Genomic DNA, 25,384 nt, shown 5'->3' with positions numbered 1-25,384 from the left:
TGCTATTCACAAATAACTGCCTGGCAAATAGATTTCTTTCTACCACCACCAGAGAGCTCCTGTGACCTGCTTTACTTACCTAAGGCCCTTTAGTGACCTCTACCCTGTTTCTGCATCACACTGTTTTGGTACACTGAGGTGTGTTTTTCTTAAATGTTTTTACGTAATATTTTACATGAATCTTGAAAATACTTCAGTCCATGATGAGATAGGATTACTGTCATCATTCTGCAAGTTTCAAATTTATCTTGTATGTAAACAATTACTTAGTAATTGTTGACTAATATGTATGACTAAGTGACTTTTTGGAACTTTAATTGCACAGTCTCTCTGTGCCTCAGGTTATTTTTATACAAAATAAAAAATTAAATTTAAGCAAGAAGGTACTTTAGAAATTATTCTAAGTTCATCCGCAGACACTGGAATGTCCTGGCTAATGACATGGAGGTGAATATTCCAATTTGCATTTTAAGGAAAAGAGACTATTATACATTTTGTGAAGAAACATTTTTGAATGTTGCAGAGACAATGCAGTTTATAAATAGAGCTTCCTAAGTTTCCCATGTCTTTTCAGGCTTCTTTCCTAGAAAGTCTGAAGAGAACATGATCTTATGACCCATACCAGAGGGCATTAGTCCTTTCTATCAAGAAATTTTATTGAAGTTGAATAAATATGTCATAATGAATGCTCATTTTAAAGCCCACTTGAGTGAAAAGCACTTTTCTAAAATGGATGGGGAAAAGTATGTTTGATGTCAGTTAAAACTGACCAAATTTAGAAGTTTTTCATATGTAAGTCATTATCTGTAAAACTGAACTGTTTACTGGAATTAGGTAAATGTTGCTAAGAATGACTTGAAACTGTGTTTTGTTGAGGTTTAAGGATGTTGTACACGTGTTGCCTGCTTGCATGCATTTCTCTTGTGATTTACTAAAAAGGGAAACATATGCTTGAATAATATGTTCCCATGCTGAGTGACTTAATTATTTTTCACGATAGGTTCCCATTTGAAAATCACAAATTGGCAGCAGAATGAATTTATGTTGTCAGCTAGTACCCTCTGCTAGCCTGTATCACCAGATGCTTCTCTTCTGTACACCCTACTGTGTATCTGCTATCACTTTATGAAGAGCACCTACACTGTGTTGGAAAAACCAGAAATTGTCTACTCAGTTAATATAAAGCTGCAAACCTCAGGCCAGAAAGTAACTTCACATCTCCTTTAGCTGTGGATTACCTGTGTTACACTACCTGAAGACTAGGGTTGTGTTACAGAGCACTGCAGCCACTACTGTGTGCTGCCGTTGAGTGTTTGAAATGTGTCTAATCTGAATTGAGATGTGCTCTATTAATGAAACAGCAAAATCCAAAGACTAAATACATATAAAAATATGAAATATCTCTAACTTTATATCGATTACATGTTGAAGTGGTTTTTATATATAGATTAAGTATATTGTTAAAAGTTTTTTTTTTTTTTGGCACTTTCTAAAATGTGCTATTAGAAAATTTAGAATTGCGTCAGTGGCTCCTGTTTCTTTTGGACAGCACTGACTTGGTGGGGTTGATTACCTGTGCATCACAATAATGAAATACTTCTAGCCTCAAAACTTAGGCAGAATTTAATTTTATGTGCAGTATTCTTTCATTTAAAACCCTTTGCATGCTGTCTTCTGTATGCATCATGAATATTTCTACTCCAAAGCTGTACTTACTTTGTTTCTTTTGCCTGGATTAGCAAACACCTGTCCCCACCTCCTGACCCACTGATTTTAATGTACATATCTTCAAGGTGTTCTGAAAATCGTATACCATTTTGTGGAACTACTGTTGCTTATTCCACATTGATTTCTCACTTCTCTGAGATTATTTTTGCATCTACAAAGTATATCAGAAAGTATGACCTTTAATTAGATTGTAAAAATAACCTCTAATGGTATTAATGTGCCTCTTAGATTAGAAGCATTTTGAGGAGGGAGGGACAAAGCATACATTCCTCTTCTGTTTTCTTAGAAGTGATCATCTTCAGTGAACAGACTGTCAGGGAGTAGTTGGTTGGTTAATATTTTCCCTCATGAGCTGTGAGTGTAGTCATTCTTTCAGCTCTCAGTGCCTTGATGACTGTGACTCATCCCACAAAATGTGGACTCATGATTTAAGATTATGCTTTTTCAATTAAGCCAATTTTTTAAGCAGTGCTTTAGAGAAAACCAAGTTATGGCACCAATAAAATGCATAAAGGAAATTCCATTGTATTTTTTTGTAATCTATAATGTACTTTATCTGTAATGTCTGCTTTTTGCCTTTTTAAAAAAATGGTCTTTGAATATGCAGGATGATGCCCGCCAGCTCTTCGTGCTTGCTGGCGCTGCTGAAGAAGGCTTTATGACTGCAGAACTTGCTGGAGTGATAAAGAGATTGTGGAAAGACAGTGGTGTACAAGCCTGCTTCAACAGATCCCGAGAGTACCAGCTTAATGATTCTGCAGCATAGTAAGTAATCATAACTTCAGAACTACACTATCATGAATAATTACTTGCAAGTCAAATATACCTCCAAGTCAGTTTTAGCGCAGAATCGGCTGACACGTTCTTGTACAACTCAGGATATTCAGGATGACAGTATTTGAAAACATTTTGTCTTTTGTATGTGTGTGTTTGTAGGTAGCAGTGCTGTTATTTTCTTCGTGTCTCAAGGGACTCATGCTATTCTACTTGAAACATGCAGGATGGAACTGTTCCCAGTATATTTCCAAGAAAGTAACTGGAACTTACCAAAGTTTACTCTGAAATCGGGTGTATCTCTAGTTTGCCTGAGGCTGGCTAAAGGGGAGGGCAACCAATTTGAGTGCTTTTCGTTTACTAATGGTGCCTGAGAAGAGTTACTTGTCCAGTGACCGGTGCCCCCTTTGAAGGGTGCATGGTGACCCCAAGATAGTCTCTCACTGAGAGCAATATAATAGCTCTACATTTTGAAAGGTGTCAATTATATGTGCCCTGTTGGGTTAGACTTTGTTTACAGATATCTAAGTGTAGTTTTTTAGAAGAAAAACCTGCCCTTATTTTCCAGGTAGTGGCCCCAAAAAATCTTTAAAGCAAGTTGTGATTAAAAACGTCAGGGAGCTTTCTGCTTGGTGATCTGCACAGAATTAAAAAATCAGGGATTTGTTTCCATTATTTGGTAACACACTCAGATGTCAGAGACGATATGATGAGAATCATGCGCTGTGCACTCACTTTACTTTCCAGAATTCGTCAGTTTTCTTGACAGAGCTGTTTATTGGTTGGCTCTTAGGGACACAAGTGAGGATTAGATAGAAGATGACAGGTACTGGAAGGTCTAGGTAAATACACATACTGGCCACAGTGAAAAACTAAACGGGTGTGGCTCCCGAGGACCCAATTATGTATAGCACGTCATGTACTGCACGTCCGAGTCAGTGTGAGTGAATACATAATACAAGTTATTATATAACCCATCACAGCTTTTATAATGCTGTATTTCTTGATACGAATTTTTAATGTTTTACAAGCATATAAACCACATATTACATACACTACAGATCATTACATGTGGTTAAACTGTATTTACTACACATTAAAGCATGTGGTTTACATGTGTGTGTGTTAGCATCTTCCTCTTGCGTAGCCCGTCTCTCCAACTGGTGTTCTCACTTCTACAAGGAAATATTCCTTGACTCAGTGAGTAGTTTTCTGCCTCCTTGTTTTATGTACTCATGATAACCATGTGTTTTCTTTCATAGCACTCACAGATTTACATTTATTTTGAGGTGATTTGATTTATACTCGTATTGGGACTGTTTGATTCTTTTCTATCTCTGCTACCACACTGTAGATTCAGTAAGGTCTGTTTCTTCCCAGTGTTCTCTCTCCATTGCCTGACACACAGTCATCGTGCAATACGCCCCTGTTTAATAATGAATAAATTCATAAACCAGATTTTACAGAGGCTAGAAAATCAGGGGAAAAAAATTACCTAGTGCAGGAACACAACTCTTAGTCCACAGTACTTGCTTTGGCACCACCAGCACCAGCAGAAAGATCTAAGTGGAAATCACTTATGGTGAGAAGATTGCACTGAGCTGAGCCCAGCAAGGAGAGCTATTTCGGTAATTAAGGGGTGCTTCCCAAGGATGATAGATTGTGGTTCACTTCCTCACTTCCTCCATCTTCTTATTCTTAGACCTCCTCAGTATATTGACCAAAACCTATGTCCTGTGCACAGTTTGGACAAAAGGTGTCATTTTGGCTCCCTGTTAATTTCATTACTAGTAGTTCTGACCTTAAGATGGGGCCATTTTTCAAGAATGAAGAAAGTCATAAAAAGTTTTTTCTTCATAGTAGTTATAAGGCATCTTGATTTCTGAGTTTTTGGCTGGAGATGTGGGATGCTGTCAAGTTGCCCGTTAAGAGCATCCAACCACCAGTTTACATTTTAAATTTGTGATCATTTAAAACAATTGGAGTTTTTCACAATGCCTTTTTTTCTTTTTTGTAGTGTTGAAATATAAAGGTGCATTATTTTAGAGGCTAGTAGAACTGTGCCAGTATTAGGTAAAGAAGTGTACCTGTGAGTAATCAGAGCACATTTTAAATAAGAACAGCTCACTATTCAAAGGGACAGTCAGTAAAATCTTGCTGTGGCCTGTTTATTTAAAGTCAGATTTTCTGATAGTAAAGTGAATGTTACCTATATGGAACTGAAAACACAGAGTACTAGGGGTTTATCACCAATGCAAATAAATATAATAAGATTATTTTAAATTCAGTAAATATAACACAGATAACTTAAGCTGTCATCTCTGTGTATTCTAGTGTCAACATCACATACATACACTTAACTGTCTAAACTATTCTGATTACTAATTCAGTGGATAGCTTTCCAACTCCATCTCCACCCATCAAATATTTATTGAGCTCCTTTTGTTTGTAAGACCCCATTGTAAATGGCTAAGGAACAGTTTCAGAGTATGACATCAAAGTTGCAGTAATTGGTGCCTCTCTGTAATAAACCTAGATGTATCTTCTAAATTATATCAGGCCGGTCCACTCTAGAATTAGAAAACACTGCAGTGGTGCTCCCCGATTAATTCCATGCATAGCCTACTTGACAAACAAGATGTGACTGTTCCTACCTCCATGCTGTTTTACTGCATGACACTCCTTTTATTCATTGTCCCGCTCAGATTTCTATTTATACCCCTCACTATCCATGAATCCTCCTTTAACCACTCAGGCTCACATCAGTCTCTCCATACCTGGATCTAATATTATCAACTCTACTGAAGAATTTGACACAAAATGAAATAATTGCTGGGATGACACCACTACATTTTTATATCACAGCATATTTGACATCATTGGCAGAGAGTGTTGAATGAGTGACAAATCAGTGAGAAGTGAAATGTGAATACTGATTCAGAGAGCCAGTAAAATGCGGAGGACAGGAGCACGTGCACTGTGTCCATCTGTGACTTAGGGCTGGTTGGTGGAGAACAACATCGAATTCGGCCTTTCTCCAGAGGTTTCCTCACTGCTTTCTCAAAAATGAAGGCTTTCTAAATCCTCAACAAAAAGAGTAATGTCTGGAACATAAACAGTGCTACATCAAAAAAGTGTAATGAATTTTAAGGGACAGATTCATGGTGTGCAGTTAGTTTGGGCGTTTATGAAGTTATTACTTTGTTTTCTTTTCCAACAAGGAGAATTACTAATTACTGTCCTTAAGAAGCAAATTACACAACGTTTAAAAAATGTTAAAAGAGCTTTGTGGCTGGAGAAGTACATTTTCATTTCAGTGGGAGTTGTGTAAGATATAAACTTAAATTGGTTGTATTGCATCATTATACAGAAATGTAACAGTAACTTGGCATACTGCATGCATCACAATGTTTTATTCTTTGATTTAGATGATCCTTATTGACAGTATTAACTATTAACATGTTTATTTTTTCAGCTACTTGAATGACTTGGACAGAATTGCACAACCAAATTATATCCCAACTCAACAAGATGTTCTCAGAACTCGAGTAAAGACTACAGGAATTGTTGAAACACATTTTACTTTCAAAGATCTTCATTTTAAGTAAGTAACTTCTTTAAGAAAAAAATTATAAGTTACAAGCTTAAAATATTTTAGAGTTGGAAATTACAAAACCGTTTCTCTTGTCACATTGGACAAGAGAATTTCGGGGTGAAAGAGGGAAAAACATTTTTAGGAGGAATGTTTATATTTTTATTTCAGAAAAAGTAGCCAGGCAAATTCCTTTTGCCTGTATTTTTCACAGTGATCTAACTAAAAATAGTTTTTGGCTTTTATTTTTAAATAGAAACTACTGTTCTAATATTGTATATTTTGGGGAAGTGTTGCCATCCATTTTTATGTAAAAAGAAATAGAGTTACTGATAAAATATATGCTTATTTATGGAAATACTTTAAACAGTTACCCTCCAAAATTTTTCCATGATGATTTTTATTTATGCAAACTCATGTTTGCACTATTTCATGATGAAAAATGTTCATTTAATTTTGGGTGTACTGTAACTTACTGAGGTCTGACCAGAGAAGCACTGAATTTTAGCCTATAGTAGTGGGTGGGATCCAGGAGTTCATTTTGTCCCAAACCAGGCTCAGGGAAGTTAAATGAAACATTACATTCAGTTTTACAGAACTGTGTTTACCTTTTTCTAATAAGTAACAATTTTCAAAGTATGAGAAAAACTGCTGAATTTAGCTTCACTTAACTCTACTGAAACAGTATGATAATAAAGCAGAATTTCTGAAACCATCTTAAGAAAAGGTTCCTAGTCAGAGATTATAAACAAGTACTCACCAGCTCACCTCGTAAGCAGCTCACTGTGGGAAGCACAGTTAAATATATTCCCTCCGTAAGTATTTTAACTATAATTCATTTGTTATTATCCTTTATCACCAAGTTATCCCACATTCAGTGGTTCATGTAATTGAATTTTCTGGAAAACTAAAATTTAATTTCTGTTTCCCATGGCAGCCTCCCTTCAGATGTACAAATATTGCCCTGCTTTCTTAAACAGAGATGCAGGTCAGAATTGGTTTAGCTGACCATGTGACTTTGGGCTTCAATACATGGGTACTGTTTTGCATTTGGTTTTAATTACTTTCTGTTTTCATCATTTTTTTAGTTGTCAGCCGGCATTTTTTTTTTTTTTTTTGGGCTGCTGATATTCCCTTATTGAAATCATTTACCTTCTTTTAGTTTGCCTACTACTTCTAGAATATTAAATAACCACTCAGGAATATTAAAATATTAAGTCACCAGATTTGTCTTATTTGAGAACTGTTAATATATTTATTTAAAAATTATGAAGTGATTTTAATTATAAGGAAATTCACTTTTAAGAGTTAGGCTTTAAGGTTTGTTTTTAAACCTAGTACACCTTAAATTTTTATTTTGATTTACCTTGCTTTAAGACCGTGTTCTATAACAAACTTAAATTGTCATGAGGTTGGGGTTATAAGGAATCTAGCCTTAGGCCCGTATTAGGTAAGTGCAAACTTGTTTAAGATTTTTAACAGACTGTTCCAGTCTTGCCCATTGTCAGAAGTTTAAAGATAAAATGAGTTATTGTCTATAAAGGAAACAGAGGGGAGAGCTCTGTAAATGATGGGAAATGGTGGAGGTAAATGTTCTGTCAGTTATTTGGTACTTTAGGCAACCTAACTGTGCACAGTTAGTTCAGTTTCGTTCTTGGTTAGATGCACCCTAAACATTCACTTCCAGCCTAGGTTTCTCAAGGTTGTCATTTTAATGTCAGGCAAGTACTGGGACTTAGTAAAGTTGTCTCTCATCACGATCTTTCCAGAAAGTCCACTTATCTTGCTCTATTTAGTCTCCTTGGGTGAGGCAGAATTTCATAGGATGTTTTTACTTACTGTTTCCACTTGCTGACTTAAACATAGGTTTGTCAAGAACTTCAAATAAGCTTTTTCTTATTTTGGATTTGAATTCTGTTAAATTACTATCATTGCTAACATATGGTTCCAGCTTTGCTTTTTATATGTTAAGTGAGCCTCAGAAGAATGAGGGCAAAAATATACTTAGAATAATTCTACTGGGAACCCTTTAGTGTATTTATCATTTTGTGTGTTTTGTGTTGTAATTCATTGTCTGATTTTAACTGCTGGTACTCAGTTTTGTGGTATGATTGGAACTAACATGCAAAATGAGGCAATAACCAGGCATTATAATTTAAGAATATATACTATCACCTCTGACTGCATTTGTGGCAAGTGTCTTATTTTGGTTTAGAATCAAGTTTTTATTGATATTTTTGTTAAATATAGAATTAAAGCATCTTTTCTATTAGAAAATTATAACAGATAAGTTTCTATTCTTTTCCCTTAGTATTGTAAATGTGTGATTGGTTTTGGGGTGCAGTGTCACATTTATGGGGTTAATATTCATATATGGTCAACTAGCATTGTAGCAGTCTTGGTCACAGTGGTATAGATGACATTCTGCAGGTAAGTCAGCCATATCGGGATCTCCAATATCCCCTTCCACCTTCCCTCTGTCTTTCCACTCCCCCTCAAAAAAGAAACCTAAGAAAACTCGGTTTCCACTCCCTGTTGGATGCTAGTCAAAAGTCTCATCTTTTCATGAAGGAGAACATATTATAAATTGTTCTGTTTTGGGTTAAAAAAAACAGATGTTCAGAATTGGAAGATAATGCTAATGAATGTGTGAAAGAATGAATAATGCTTTGTGCACAGTCTGATCATTTGTCATGTTAGTTCTTAGTCATTTGTGCTTTAACTTTTTAATTAGGCCAGTGATATTCAAAGTGTGGCCCCTTGATTGGCAGCATTAACTTGTCTGCTTGGTGATTCTGATGCACCCTGAAGTTTGAGAATCACTGGCTTAGATTTAAGGTTCTTTGTTTATGACCAATATATGAATGACCCTCTTTTGCTTCTAAATTAAATTGGAGAGAATTACATGATTGTCAAGTTAAAGCTCTTTTATATTTAATATTCCCACAGCATAACTGAAAGATCTAGATCTTTAATATAGGAAAACTAGTCTGTTGCTGCTTGAAAGTGTTTTAAAATATTCTGTAGACACACAGTTCATTCTTCCATTCAACAAATATTTAGGAAGTGGAGGGGATATAAAATGGCCCGAGCAGAGAGGAGATGAAGTAACTATTTAAAAGCCATAGAGGAGGATGTACTAGTTTCCTAAGGCTGCTGTAACATATTACCACAAACTAGACCGCATAAATTTATTCTTGATGGTTCTGGGAACTAGAGGTTTAAAATCAGTACGTCAGCAGGACTATGCTCCTGAAGGCTCAAAGGAAGGATGCTCCCTTGCCTCTTCCTGCTTCCAGTGGTTGTCGGCCTTGGTGTTCCTTGGCTTTCATCACGTGGCCTTCTTCCCTGCGTGTCTGGTTCCTCTTGCTTAGTACTTCACTTCTCAGTGTCTCTCTTTCCTCTTGCATTTTACTTCAGCAGCGCAGAGAAACAAGGCTGTACCTTGTGCTCTTTGCTTGGAAATATCCTCAGCTAAATCTAAATATCCAAGTGCATCTCTTAACATCTTCCTTATACCCAACAGTGGAACACAGTTAAGCCAGGTTTTTTGCTGCTGTAAAACCAAGATTACCTCTTCTCTGGTGTCCAATAATGGATTTCTTATTTCCTTCTAAGACTTCATCAAAAATATTTTTAACATTGACATCTCTTAACGTTGTATTCATGATGATATATATATATATATATATATATAAATATATATCTATCTTAGAAGCTTTTCTAAACTATCCTCTTCACTTTTTCTAAGTCTCCTCAAAATCACCTTTAATATCCATATTTATAACCACTCACCTTTTCAAGGCAACCTGGGCTTTTTCTGTCAAGTAACTCAAAATTCTTCCAGCCTTTACCCATTACCCACTTTCAGAGCCACTTCCAGTTATGGGTATTCGTTTTACAGCATTACCCCACTCTGGGCACTAAAATTTGCATCAGTCAGGGTTCCCAGGAAACAGAACCAGTAAGGTTTGTATATTTCGAGAACTGGCTTACATGACGGTTGGGGCTGGCAGACTGGAAGTTTGTGGGGCAGGACAGCAGGCTTAGATAGAAACTGGTCTTGCACTATTGAGGCAGAATTTCTTTTTCTTTTAGGAAACTTCAGTTTTTGCTCTTAAGGCCTTCCAACTCATTGGATGAGGTCTGCCCACGTTATCAAGGATAATCTTACTAAAAATCAACTGATTAAAAATGTTAATTGCAACTATAAAATTATAAAATACCTTCACAGCAGCACCTAGTGTTTGACTGAACAGGTGCGGGTGATGGCCTAGCCAAATTGATACTTAAAGTCAACCATCACAGAGGGAAAATGTGGGACACAGTGGGCTTGGTGGTTATTTTATATTGAGTAATCAGGAAATAATGTGACTGTTGATCAGAGACTTTATCTAAAATATATTATCTTTTTAAGTAAAGTTGTCTTCAAATTATGTTCCTTGGCATTTTAACAAATGAGTTATCTTTTATCATTTTAATTTATTTTGTTCCTAGTTGATCTTTATTATCCATTTTAATTCAGTGTATACTGCAATCATTTCATTACATAGCATGCTTAATGAACAGTTTACTAGCTAAACCAATAGAAGGCCACTGAAAATAATGATAAAAGTAACAGCACTAGTGGCTTTTGTAGAGCACATGTCTGATGGACTTGGACTTGGACTTGGTTTATAGGCCAGTACTACTCTGCAGGGAAAATTCTTTTTCCTTGAGAATTAAATAGGGACTATTTTAATTAGTGCACCATCTAAATAAATGGAGCCTTTAAAAAATGTACCACTTTGCATAGTGTTTCATTATGTAAGTGGTTGCTTCTAGGTTGCATAATGAATTTCAACTTTGTTTAACAATAAACTCTTACAAGAAAAAGAGGAAAAGATCATTGTCGTTATACTGTTAATTGTGTTACTCCCCTGTACACTGTCCTACAGTGGTACTGTGGTATATCATGTAAAAATGAGTTTACTCACTTAATTTTTGGACTGCTCAGTAGACCACCCATTTATCTCATTTTACCTCATTGTTTTTTCCTATACCATGGTTTTACTTTTTAATTTAGGCAACCTGCTCACCCCTGTCTCAGTAGGACTTGCTTGCTCAGCTTTTTCTTACCCAGAGTGGTTTCTCCTGTACATCAAAGTCCTGCCTGCTTTGTTGCTTCTGAGAGAAAACATTTTGTAGTGAGATGACGGGACCATGTTCTCTGCCTCTAATGTTCCATGACTGTGGCAAACTGAACATACTCTCGCTAAATGCTTCACGTGACTTCTCCGTGTTTACACATAGTGCAGCTCTTTCACTGGTATTTGTTTTAATGTTCTGTTCTAAAGTGTTCTCATTTGTCAAGGAAAGTGCTGTTTTTTTAGGGTATTTTGGGTATTTTGTTTTGAGATTCCCTCCCTTCAAAGACTAAAAACCAGGAGATTTTTTTTTTTCTTTCTCAAAGTCAGTTTATGACATTGTTTTCCTCCCATGAAGTCCTTTTCTCCTTTCTTCCCATCCCACATTCCCCATGTGATGTGGAGCTTTTTGATTCATTTTATAGAACTCCTCAGAGCTTCTGAACATCCAGGATGATGTCAAACTCATTCTTTTCGTCTTAACAGAATGTTTGATGTGGGAGGACAGAGGTCTGAGCGGAAGAAATGGATTCATTGCTTTGAAGGAGTGACCGCCATCATCTTCTGTGTGGCACTGAGTGACTATGACCTGGTTCTAGCTGAAGATGAAGAAATGGCAAGTAGAGCCACTTTGAAAGACGGAGCACAGAATATGAAAAGCTGGAGATGTTGCCAAGAAATTTTCTGAGAAAAATTCTAGTCCAAGACTTACGTCTCTTAACTTACTACTTGTGCCAGCTCAGAAGCAGGAGTAGTAAGTTAAGAGAGTAGCTCAGCCTTGATCTGTCTGATACTTTGCTAGTCATGTAATTTTCAGATGTGTATCAATGAACCATTAATCTGGAGGAAGTATTTTTAAACAGAAATTTAGAACTCTTAACTTTGGTACAGACTAGGGGGGAAAGCTATAAATGTCAGTTGCAGAATTTTAAAATAAGGTATAGACAGTTACTGTGCAGGAGGTGCAGCACACACGTTCATCTCTTGTCGTCTGGCACTACAAAATACAGCACTGACTTTTTGAAACCACAAATACTGGAAGGGCAGGAAATTACAAGTTTCCTTCCCTAATATACAGTTATATTTAGGGTGTTGGGCTAATTGTTTCAGGTATTTTAGTTTGTGAATCTTGAGAAATCTCTGCTTATCTCTTAAAGGAAACTTGGTTAACTCTAATAATGAGGTCTCCTTTCAAATGTTCGCACTGGCATTTGTAGATCACAGGGCCTGCAGCAGGACGCGCCAGGCACAGTGACAGCCGCGGCGCTCAGCGCGTTTTCTGGCTGAATGCCATAAGTCATGAGTGACTTAGGTACTCATCTCACCAAAAATCAAAGTGTGTGTTCTCGTTCTTAAATGGCAGAAATGTATTTTTGTGGTATGTTATCTACTTTTCAGCTGACAAAGCACGGTATTTTTTAAGTGATTATTTCTCAAAATCCTTGTCATTATGACAATTGGCTGTATTCTTTTCTATTACAGAACCGAATGCATGAAAGCATGAAGTTGTTCGACAGCATATGTAACAACAAATGGTTCACAGATACATCTATCATACTTTTTCTAAACAAGAAGGATCTCTTCGAAGAAAAGATCAAAAAGAGCCCTCTCACTATATGCTATCCAGAATATGCAGGTATTTTACTTTCTGCAGATAACTTGTCAACGCCTGTATTTCTAAGTGAAAGTTCCCTCAGGCAAGATTTCAGTTGTTGATTTGAATCTCTGGGCTTAGTAATTCTTACCTTTAAGAGAAATTATTTGCCAAACTGCATTCAAGCACAAATAATTTCTTGAAGTGTGGCTGAGATGATTAAAAATAACATACTCATTTTATGGAAAAGCTAGTAGATAATTTTCTGTGATGATTCGAAGTCTGGTTTGTTAACGGATCCGGTGTCAGGTATAGCGTGAAGCACAATACGTAAGACGTGTCTCTGCTCACCGACTGATCTGAGAGACAGGCATACTCCTAAACAAATACCCAGTGGTGGTGCAGCACGCAACGATTGGAGAATGTGAGCAGTAAGAGTAAGGGGAAGTAAGAGAAAGAATGGGAAAGCAGTCCTGGGTTAGCTAACCACTCAGAGGAGTCAGGCGGCTTTCACAGGAAATCCAGGCTTTGGTAATGAGACCAACTGTCTGCAGTGAGAAAAGGAGACCTGAGATGCTGTCCTGGCTTTTCCATAATTAGCTCTTTGATCTTGAACAAGGCAGTTACTTTCCCTAGTCTCAGTACCCATCCATGAAATCAGAAGTTGGCCTAAACCATTGGTTTGGTTCCTTGGCACACCTCCCTGGCTGCTGTTGAACGGGAGTCCAAGGAACAGACGTATTCATCCCCTTTTATTCCCCCACCAATGCAACTTCTCCCTCATTAAAGCAGAGTAACCTAGCTTTCATCTGTTTTACATATTGGGTTACTAAATAAGGTTTTATTTTATTTTAATGATGAAGGCTCTGTGCCTTTAAATTTTTTTCTTGACTACCAATAGTGTATATGATCTCTAAACCTAAACATTCTGAAAAGTTTGGTTCATTCAGCTAATTGCCCTTATTCCATACTAATTGTTTAAAAAAAAAATCTCAAGCATTTGTTTCATTAGAAACAAAATTTTAGTCAGTTTTGTACGATGAGTACTTACTGCCTTTTCACAGGCAGTGTTAAAACAACCATGTGATATCAGTGTTCGTATTCCCACTTAGGCAGGTGAGAGCACCGGGGCTCAGTGATGCAACAGAGTCCAAATCCAGACCCAAGTCTGCTGCAGTCCTGCGTCCAGAACACTTAACTACCAGAACACATTTAATTATATTCACTGGAGCCAGAGTGGGAAGGTTCTTCAATAAATACAATCATACAGTACTCATTAGTACAGCCAGCCCTTTTTGTGCATTGCAGTTATACTTCAAGTCAAAATAATTTCAGTCGCTTATTTTAAAACTTTCATTTTCTTTTGAAAGTCATAGTATCCTAGGTACCTTACTCAGAAACACTTTTAGGGCTTTAATTATTAATTTTTTAACTGAAGTATAGTCAGTTTACAATGTTGTGTCAATTTAGGAAAAAACGTAATTTATAGTTCTAGTTCCAAGATTGAAGTTATCCCGAATCAAGGTGGCTCAGTTTTATCTTTATTGGAGGACCTAAAAGAATCCACAAATATTACCTCCCTACAGTGATTTTAGAGCAACCAAGAATGTTAAATTTTTTTAACATGTATACATTGTGTTCAAAATGTTCTTATGTTGTCAAGTTAATAAGAATTACTGATCTCAGAATAATTCTTTCACAGTCCCAGAGTTAAGACTGTAACTTAAAATCTTCATCTCCTGCTGAGTATTGATGCAGTGGCCTCTTGCTTTATCCTCAGCTCCCAATTCCTGTGGCTGCTGTTTTCTCTGGAAGAACTCAGTGCAGCCTCTAAACTACTCACTTGGTTTATTTCCTACCTCTCTCTGCTCTTATCCTCTTCACATTTATGTGCTAACATTTTACCAAATTCCATCTGCAGTCTTACAATCCTTTAGCACTCCATTCTTTCTTAGTCATATTTATTCTCATCATGTTAAATTCTGTTGTCAGCTCTAATTTTTCTATTGAGACTCAGGCTTCCATTTCCAACTGCTTGTTGAACATACACAGGTTTTTTTACCACCTGAAACTCAGACTGAACTCATGTTATTTTTTTTCTTTCAAATCTCCTTTATCTCCCTTTGAATTCTATCACTAACCCTCCAATTCTCCAGTCTTATCATCTATACTCAACCTTTATTCAAGACAGTTCTATCAACATTCCCACCTCCAACCCCAATTCAGGTCATTCTGTTCCAAAAATTAAAGTCAGATTGAGGAATATACTTAATTCGTTCATGTATCTTGTAGCTCTGGAGATTCAGTAATCTAACTAGCTACCCAAAATAGATAGATAGAGCAAATTAAACCATGCACTCAGTGCAAACTGTTTTCCCAAAACATATTTTTAATTTAGAGATTACATTAGCTTTGTGAGTCAACAAGACACTATTTATTGACAGAATTTCAGAGCACCAACCTTACTATGATTTAATAAGCTAAAATTTTATTTGTAAAGTATATGGTTTAATGTAAACTTTGACAACCTAGAGAAAATGGAGAATTTCCAAGATGGAATCATGAAGAAATAGAAAATCTGAACAGACTGATTACTAGTAAGGATCAGTAATGAAAAACCTCCCAACAAACAAAAGCTCATAACCAGATGGCTTTACTGGTGAATTCTACCGAACACTTAGAGGAGACGTATTACCAGTCCTTCTCGAACTCTTCTGAAATATGGAAGAGGAGAGAATACTCCCTAACTCATTTCACAAGGCCAGCATTACCCCGTTACCCAAACCAGGCAAGGATGCCATAAGAGAAAAAAAGTCACAAGCCGAAATATTAGCTAACTGAATTCAGCAATACATTAAAAGGATCAAACACTACAACTGAGGTTTTTTGCCAGGATGCAAGGATAGTTCATTATCTGCAAATGAATTAATGTGACACACCACCTAAACAAAATGAAGGGTAAAAATCTTATGATCATCTCAATAGATGCAAAAAAAAGCATCTGACAAAATTCAACATCCATTTATGATAAAAAAAAAAACTACAAAACGGGTACAGAGGGAATGCACCTCAACATAATAAAAGCCATATATGACAAACCTATAGCTAATATCATTTAACAGTGAGAAGCTAAAAGCTTTTCCTCTAAGATAGGGAATAAAAGACAAGGTTGCCCACCCTCACCACTTTGATTCAACATAGTAATTAGAAGTCCTGCCACAGCAGTTAAGCAAGGAAAAAAAAAAAGACATCCAAATCAGGAAGAACAAAGTAAAACTGTCACGATTTGCAGAAGACGTGATATTATTATATATATATAGAAAATCTTAAAGGCCACCAAAAAACTGTTCAAACTCATAGTCAATGAATTTAGTAAAGCCGCAGGATATAAAAACCTGTATACAAAATTTGTTGTTTCCATACACTAGTAATGAACTATCAGAAAGAAATTTAGAAAACACTCCAATTTATAGTTGCATTAAAAGAACAAAATTTCTAGGAATAAATTTAACCAAGGAGAGGTGAAAGACCTGTATATTTGAAATTAAGACACAGATGAAAGAAACTGAAGACACAAATAAATGGAAAGATACTCCCTGCCCATGGATTGGAAGAATACTGTTAAACTGGTCTGTATCACCTAAAGCTCTAAGATAAGAGTCAGTGCAATCCCTATCCAAATTTTAGTGGCCTTTTTCACAGAGAATAAATAACCCTAAAATTTTTATGAATCACAAGACTCCCAACAGCTAAAGCGATCTTGAGAAAGAACAAAGCTGGAGGCATCCTGCTCCCTGATTTCCAACTATATTACACAGCTGTAGTAATCTGAACAGTGCAGTACTGGCATAAAAACAGACACATAGATCTGAGGAACAAAACAGCCCAGAAGTAAACCCACACATACACCATCAAGTAATTTATGACAGAGGACCCAAGAATATACAACGAGAAAATGATAATCTCTTCAATTAATGGTGTTGGGAAAACTGGATACCCACAGGCAAGAATGAAACTGGACTACTGTCTTGCACAAAAATAAACCCAAATGGATTAAGGACTTGAACATAAGATCTGAAACTATAAAACTAGAAGAAAACATATAGGCAGTAAGCAACTGGACATTGGTCTTGGCTGTGATTTTTTTTTTTTTTTTTTCTTTTTAATGTTGGACACCAAAAGCAAAGGCAACAGAAGCAGAAATAGACAAGTGGGACTACATCATCAAACTAAAAAGCTTCTTCACAGCAAAGGAAACCATCAACAAAATGCAGCTTTAAGGAATGGGAGAAAATATTTGCAAAACATTTATCTGATAAGGGGTTAATACCCAAAATGTACAGTCAACCCGAGGTACCATTGGGGAACTGGTTCCAGGACCTGCCATAGATACCAAAATCTGTGGATGCTCAAGTCCCTTACATAAATGGCATAGTACAGTTAGGTGGTCCTCCATATCTGCTGGTTCCACATCCGTAGATACAGGGGACCAACTGTATAAAGAACTCATACAACTCAGTTAACACAAATCTGATTTACAAAATGGGCAGATGATCTGAATGAGACATTTTTCCAAAGAAGACATACGGGTGGCCAACATGGTGCTGAGTATCACTAATCATCAGGGAAATGCATATCAAAACCAGTGAGCTGTCACCTGACACCTGTTAGGATGGCTATTATAAAGATAAGAAATAACAAACATTGGTGAAGATATGTAGAAATGGGAACCTTTGTGCCCTGTTGTTGGGAATGTAAATTGGTACAGCCATTATGGAAAACAATACGGAGGGGTTCCTCAAAAAACTAAAGGGAGAACTACCATATGGTTCAGCAGTTCCACTGCCGGGTATTTATTTGGAGAGAGTAAAACCTCTCTGGAAAAGATATGCACCCTTCTATTCATTGCAGCATTACTTACAGTAGCCAAGATGTGAAAACAACTGGTGAAGTACGGGACAGGGGAAGCACTACAGTAACGCAGGAGGTGGTCTGTACATAGGGTCTTCCCTGACATGGAGTCAGCCTCAAACGTGGAATAGAGGGTCTCAGGATGGCTTTACCAAGCAGGCTGGGTAACAGAGGACCCTGAAGGCCAGGCATGTAATTTTGTATTATTACTGCAAAAGAAATAAATAAAATATTCATCTGAAAAAACCTGTTAAGTATTATATATGTACATATATAAATTATATAGATACACACTTAGCACAAATGTGAAACTCACTGAATTTTAAAAAGTGAAAATCCTGATGTTGTCTACCACCACTCAAGTCATAGCCAGTCTACAGTTAACGAGCTTTTGAGTTGTTTCCTAAACAGTCTTTGTATGCCTTCTGGGGAACACAGGTATATAGGTCTGTCAAAGGCACACCTAGAAAGGGAAGTGCTGGCTCACAGAGTGACTGTGTGATTATCTTTATGTACCGCCAAGTATCAAAGTCAGAAGTCTCAGTCCCCTGAAGAAATAGTTTTCTGGAAGGGAACAGTTACAGAGTCCACATACTTTATACATATGAAACTAATTTCAGCATTTTAAGGTCCCTGTTGCTCAGCACTATACTCATTTCAATTTTTCACCTTGTGTTCCTTTCCTTTTCCCATCTCAGGCTCAAACACGTATGAAGAGGCAGCTGCATATATTCAGTGTCAGTTTGAAGACCTCAATAAAAGAAAGGACACAAAGGAAATATACACCCACTTCACATGTGCCACAGATACCAAGAATGTGCAGTTTGTCTTTGATGCCGTAACAGATGTCATCATAAAAAATAATCTAAAAGATTGTGGTCTCTTCTGAGTTTTGCAGTTAATGGTAAAATGCATTTTCAAACCAAATGAGTACTTATATGTGGATCTCTCTAGACTAGAGTCTTGCAGCAACACAGAATGTAGTATATGGCAAATGCATCTGGGACCTGACCAAAGTTATTGTGTTTTTTAACTGAAAGTAGCAGAAGGACCTTTCTTAAATGTGAGAGGTGGTCTTGCAGGATGAAACCAAGGGCAGTGTTAAAGCTGGGCTCTAGTGTATTGATGATTTCTACGTAAGTGTAAATATGCAAATATATGTATACATGTATTTATGACTTTAGTTTTCCACATGACTTTTAAGTATTAAAAGTGATTATAGCGTGATGGCTTTGGAAATAACAGAAATATTAAGTACTTTGTACTGAATGACAGACCTATGTTTGCCAGTTTTAAACAGCTTTATTTATGTTCATGTCCTGTAAATTTTTAAGTACAGTAATTAACATTAGGACACGTTGCAGCCCTTATCTTGATTATATGTATACTCGTAATCATAAAAATGTTATTTGTACAAACGTTGCACAGACTATTTTAATAACATGATTTGTTCCTCAAATTTGATGTGTTTCATTGAAATGTTCTTAAAGATGACGACTATACCTGCCTTTGGATCAATTAAACATTGTATGCATTTTAACTTTTAAGAGTGCATGCTCATCTGATGCTACTTTAGATTTGGTTTGAAAAGTATAAAATTGCAGATTTTTGAGGATATACTATCTTAGACTAATAAACACTTAATTTTTATTTAGTTGGTTTGTTTTCACTTTGAATTTTAATATTTGGATGGTATTCATGCATTGCCTTAAAGGTGATGCCAGATTAATTTTTATACACTTTAAATAACTACATTTTTATTTATAACTAAGTTTAGGTGGATGTGAGAGCATTTTTTGTGGGTAGAAACTAAGATAGCATAATGAATTTTGAGACATTCATTTGTGTATTTCCTTTGGGAAATCCCTTGTACCTACCATACATGATAGCTCCTTGTTTGGAAGATAACAAGAAAATCTTTGAATATTCTGCTGCAAGCTTTAAATTCATATAGGTAACTAGTTTCAAATTTAATCATCACGCTATATTAAAATTACTTTTTCCCCTTAGCTTATTCAATTTCCTCCACTTGCTTGAGTTTATATTCTTTCTTTTTAAATTGTGCTTTTATTTCTGAGAATGAAATGGGCAATTACACTTAGAAAAAGAGTAAGTATTCAGTGATTGTATGTATACTCAAGTAAGTGTTACATATCAGCTAGATATTGAACTGTGATGGTCATTTTTTAGTTACTTAGTGTCTCTGTGACCTCATTTTAGCAAAATGAACAGCATTCCATACCTTATTTCTCTTTCATAACTCACCTTGAAAAAGTCAGGCTTTCAGTAAGCTTTGTGGGTAAGTACTTTCTAAATTTAGTTGTGTCCTATCATTTTGTTGAAGTCTATTAGTTGAAGTCTACCAGTGTGTATGTGTGTAACTAGAAACTGCATTTACATCTGTTCACTTTGGGGATTTGTTTTTCCTCTTTGTAAAGAAATTCAGAGTTATCAAAATTCCTTAAATGTGTTAGTTTAGATTCTTTATGTGCCTTTCATGAAAGATATGTTTTCATTAATTTTACAGATGGAAGAACTGTTATATTCATATTATGAAGCTATATATAAAATTCAACTATCCTATGAATAAATTTGAATCATGAAAAATAAGTTCAAAAAGCCACAAAGAAGCACATATTGGTGACCATCATTGATGATTTCCTGAACTTTATTCTGTGTAATTGTGTTACTAATAAAACCTAATAAATTTGAATTTTTAAAATTTTACAAATCTGTTGGCTAAATTCGTGTTTAGCATTAGAACTTAAGTATCAGTCTGTAGTCTCTTCATTTCTTCCTTACCTAATTGCTATCCTTCTGCAATTTCATCTACTCCAGAAGTTTGAATTTTCCTTGTCCCCAATTTTCTCATGAGGTGTGGGGCCACATTTGGAATTGCCTGCTTGAGATCCCCTTCTGACGGCCCGCTCTGACTCAGCACACCCAAACCAGTTCATCGTCCTTTTACTTTTAAACCAGTTCTCACCCTCTGACTTAGCCGCACCAGCAGTCACGTACTCTCTCAGTGGGGAGGTTTTTCGACCCTTTGGAACTCTTCTTCATCCCCATCTCCATCTCTGACAAGCCATGATTTGCTCACAAGTCTACTTTCCCAGTGCTTCACATGTGTTTTTTGTTTTTATTTTCCCTTTCCACTACCACCTACTGAATTCAGTTCTCTGTTTAACTTCCACTTAAAATGGCTTATTAATTAAAATCTCCACTTAAAATTTCTCCCTTCTCTAGTCCAGGTTATTTATCCTAATCCAGAACCTCGGCTGTGTTCCCTTCTGTGCATTGGCTGACTTGTCAACAGAATGAAATCTAACTTAGCTTTCTATTCCAGGCTTTTCATCATCTGAGCCCACCTCACAGCGTCCCCACTCTCTCCCACACTACATCCTAATCACTCTAACAGTGCTTGTGCATGGCCTGGGCTTTCCTTCAAGCATTGTACTGCCTGAGATTGCTTTAAACAATGCCTGGACCATGGGATGTGTTCATTCATGTCTGTTAATGCTTTAATTATTTTTATTTATTAGCACTTCTGTTTGTGGTACCTTTTTTTTTTTTTTTTTTTTTAAGGTAAATCGGCATCTGTTCTTCAATCTGCCCTCTCAGGAACTACAGGTTCTCACGGGACTGCCAGTCACAGTTTTCACGTCCCAGGTCAGAGGCTTGGGTCTGACCAGTCCCGGTCCGCATCACTGGGCGAGTGGCCCAACTGAACCAATCATAGTCCCAGTTCCCAACCTAAGTTTCATAAAGCTGTTCTGGTTTCTAAAATCCCCTTCATTCATTTCATTACCCTTCTTAAAAAAACAAAAAACAAAAAACTTATGCTTCATCTAATTAATTCAGGTTCAGTCTTTTACTGAAAAAAATTCTGGCTCAAATGCATGTTCTTACTGCATGCCAGCAGTAACTGAGATAGATCCAAAAAAACACAGAGGAGTTAATGAGCAAGATCAAGGTTTCAAACCTTCTGACTTCATGTCTGTCAGAGAACTCTAAATAATGCTACCTTATTTCCAGAAAATGTGTAAGTACTCTTTTAACCATTCCCACTCTCACCTCGGTTTATCTGAACCATATTTTTTGGATTAAAAATACGTAAGATAGAACAAAGCTGGATGCGTTGTGCTGATTTCAGTTTATATTAGAAAGCTAAAGTAAAGCAGTATGATATTGGCATAAAAACAGACATAACAGTGCTGAGAAGCAGGTCAAGAGCCCAGAGATAAGCCCAGGCATATGTGGTCAATTAATTTATGACAGAGGAGCCAAGGATATACAGTGGGGAAAGGACACTTTCTTCGATAAGTGGTTTTGGGAAAGCTGGCCAACCACATGCCAAAGAATGAAACTGGATCACTATCTTACACTGTACACAAAAATAAACCCCAAATGGGTAAAACACCTGAAATAAGACCTGAAACCATGAAACTCCTAGAAGAAAACAGGTGGTAAGCTCCTTGCACTGATCTTGGTGATGCTTTTTTAGATCTGATACCAAAGGTAAAGGCAACAAAAGTGAAAATGAGTGGGACTACATCAAGCTAGAAAGCTTCTGCACAGCAAAGGAAATTACCAGCAAATTGAAAAGGCAAGCTGTGAAATGTGAGAAATAATTTGCATATCATATCTTATAAGGGAGTAGTTAATATCCAAAATATATAAAGAACTCAGACAACTCAATAGCAAAAAAAGAACCCCACAATCTGATTAAAAATGGCCCAAGGACCTGAAGACATTTTCCCAAAAAAGACATACAGATGGCCAACAGGCTTGTAGTAAGTTGCCCAGCATCACTAAGTATCAGGGAATTGCAAACTAAAACCACCAGCAGCTATCACTTCACACCTGTTAGAATAGCTATTACCAAAAAGACACAAAATAAGAAGTGTTTGTAAGGATGTGGAGAAACAGGAACCCTTGTGCCACTGGTGGGAATGTAAATTGGTGCAGTCACTATGGAAAACAGGATGGAGGTTCCTCAAAATATTAAAACTAAAACAACCATATTCAGCAATTCTGAGTACTTATCCAAAGAGAGAGAAAACAATGACTCAAAAAGACAAACCTCATGTTAATGGTGTTATTTACAAATAGCCAAGATACAGAAACAACCTAAGTGTCTACAGATGAATGAATGGATAAACTGTGATACAGACATGCAAAGAGGAATATTATTCAGCCATAAAAAGAATGAAGTTTGCCATTTTTAGCGACATGAATGGACCCTGAGGAGGGCATTATGCTAAGTGAAGTAAGTCAGAGAAAGACCAATAAACAATCTCATATGTGAAATCTAAAAAAAAAATCAGCTCATTGATGGCAGAGAAAATACTGGTTGCCAGAGGTGGTATGGGGGGAGGGGTCAAACAGGCTAAAGGGGTAAAAAGACAGAAATTTCTAGCTACGAAATAATTCATGGGGATATAATGTACAGAATAGTGACAGTTAATAACACTGTATAGCATATTTGAAAGTTGCTAAGAGGAAATTTTAAAAGTTCTTATCACAAGAAAAATTTGGAACAAAATATAGTGATGGATGTAACTAGGCTTACTATGATCATTTTGCAATATATACACATACTGACTCATGTACAGATGAACAAATGCAATATGTCAAATATACCTCAAAATACATTAAGACTTCAAAAAATATAAATATAATACTTACTGTATCTTATATCAAACCCATATTAACACCCATTAGATTTGAAGGTACTTAACGGGGCAGTTATGGACATTCTTATTCTTACATCATTATCTACAGAACCACCCATGTGCTTTGTGTAGAACTTAATAATGTGATCTGTATTACAGATGTTAGCACTTTCATTGTGTAGTGTGTTATTTTAGAGAAAAGGAGTTGGGGTGGGGGTAGCCGAGGTGCTGGCATTCAGTCTGAGCTCAAACCTGGCTCTCTTATTATTAATTGGTTAACCTTTGGCAAGTTATTTAATTTTTCTCAGCCTTTTTATCATTTGAAAAAATAGAGGTTAATAATTAGACCATTAATATTAATGGTTGTTAAATAATCAGACTATTAAGTTCACAATGCATGTTAAGCACTTGGAAGTGAGTCTGCCATGTGCTAAACAGTAAGTTTTACAGCTATTTGACTACAAAGACTATTAAATTTGGGGATAACTTTAAAATCACAATCAGTGCTTAACCAATAGTTGTTGATAAGAAAGAGCTTTGAATAAAATGTCTCAAAACAAAATAACTATCATAATTCACTTTTATAGTTAAAACTTCAGAGTGTCTCATATTGATAACGACAGTGGAAAATTTGAGAAGAAAAAAGCCATCTTCTTAATTTCAGGACACTTTTCTGTTATTTTAACATAAACCTCCCATATTTTTGGTTATGTTAAAGTTGGTTTGGGAAACTTTCTCTTGCAGTTGCTTTTGAAAACCCTATCTTAATAATTAAAATACCTTTATATCAAGAGTTTTATATTTCATAATTCCATTGGCCTGTTTCCATGGCATTTTTCCCATAACCAATAACTGCTTGCTTTGGTATCTGTTGTGATGTGTTGTATTATTTACTTGGATGTCTTAGTTACTTTAAAAATTATGAAACACATTTCATCAAGTCCAGAAACACCCAAATATGCACAAGCAGGAATCTACTGCAATCATGCAGGCCAGGGCTGAGGAGGCCTGACCGGGGACACTCTACCATGTTATAAACCTTGAGCACCATACATAAGGTCAAATGTTTCCAACTTCTTTGATTCACTGGCCATCTTCCTGGGGCTCCATACCAATGAACTGAATGGAAACACTGCCATTGCCAACAGAGAGTTCTTCAAATTAACAATGCATGGTAACTGATTACAAATGAAACAAAAGTATTTAGCAAAGCATCCACTGAAGATAAATCAAAGCAGATTTAAACTACTATTTTAGCAGGTGACAGAGTGCCACTTTTAGCAAAAGAAGGTACTATATCCTTCTGAATTGCATATTGCCTCACCTGAAATAAAGTACATGGAGTAGGTCTCTTGAGAACCTTAGAATCCAAACCAAAGAAATTCCTTTTCCAACAGAGCCGTCCATGAAGAGATTCTTAAGATTAATTTTACTTTTGCACAAACACACTATATGTATGCTCTATCTTACTAGGATTTAAAAAATTAATTTAGATACATGATTCTGCAGTTAATATTTACCAAACTGACATTTGTACAATTTCACTGTAAAGCTATTCTTAAAAATAAGCCACTGTGAAGACTGGATATTACCTGGAATTTTGTTATGCCCTCTTGAATTTTAATTATTTTCTGTGAAAAAGTCAAAGTAATTTCAGCTTTGAGCCTTTCCTTACTTTTGAAAATCAAAAAATGAGTGAAGTCAAAACTACTTGTAAATAATTCTGTCTTTAATTCACATTAAATGAAGTAATATTGGGTTCCAGTTCAAGAGGGCAACATAGAAAGATCCTGAACTCATCTTCTCCTATGGACACGCTGAATTTACAGCTCCATATGGAACAATTTCTTCTGAAAATAACTGAAATACAGCTGAGCAACTCTGGCTCACTGGGCAAATGAAAACGAAATCCACTGAAGCAGGTAGGAGAGCCTGAGATGCCATCTCACTGTAAAACTCACCCCCAGCATGGCAACCCAGTCAG

The 25,384-nt window shown here is 36.3% G+C and overlaps 1 protein-coding gene across 2 annotated transcripts in view; it reads left to right on the top strand.

The window, feature by feature from the left end:
- Positions 1-20,452, top strand: part of GNAI1 (G protein subunit alpha i1) — a 71,007-nt gene extending 50,555 nt beyond the window's left edge. For both annotated transcript variants that reach the window (XM_032484129.1, XM_032484130.1), the window contains exons 4-8: positions 2,336-2,493; positions 5,978-6,106; positions 11,707-11,836; positions 12,703-12,856; positions 18,424-20,452. In XM_032484129.1, the coding sequence (XP_032340020.1) occupies positions 2,336-2,493; positions 5,978-6,106; positions 11,707-11,836; positions 12,703-12,856; positions 18,424-18,614 (762 nt within the window). In that variant the 3' untranslated portion in view covers positions 18,615-20,452. The remainder of the gene's footprint in view (positions 1-2,335; positions 2,494-5,977; positions 6,107-11,706; positions 11,837-12,702; positions 12,857-18,423) is intronic.
- Positions 20,453-25,384: the final 4,932 nt, after the last annotated feature.

Source organism: Camelus ferus, chromosome 7 (assembly GCF_009834535.1).
Source record: "Camelus ferus isolate YT-003-E chromosome 7, BCGSAC_Cfer_1.0, whole genome shotgun sequence".
In the NCBI taxonomy this organism is placed as follows: Eukaryota; Metazoa; Chordata; class Mammalia; order Artiodactyla; family Camelidae; genus Camelus; species Camelus ferus.
This window is presented reverse-complemented; position numbering and strand designations above follow the sequence as displayed.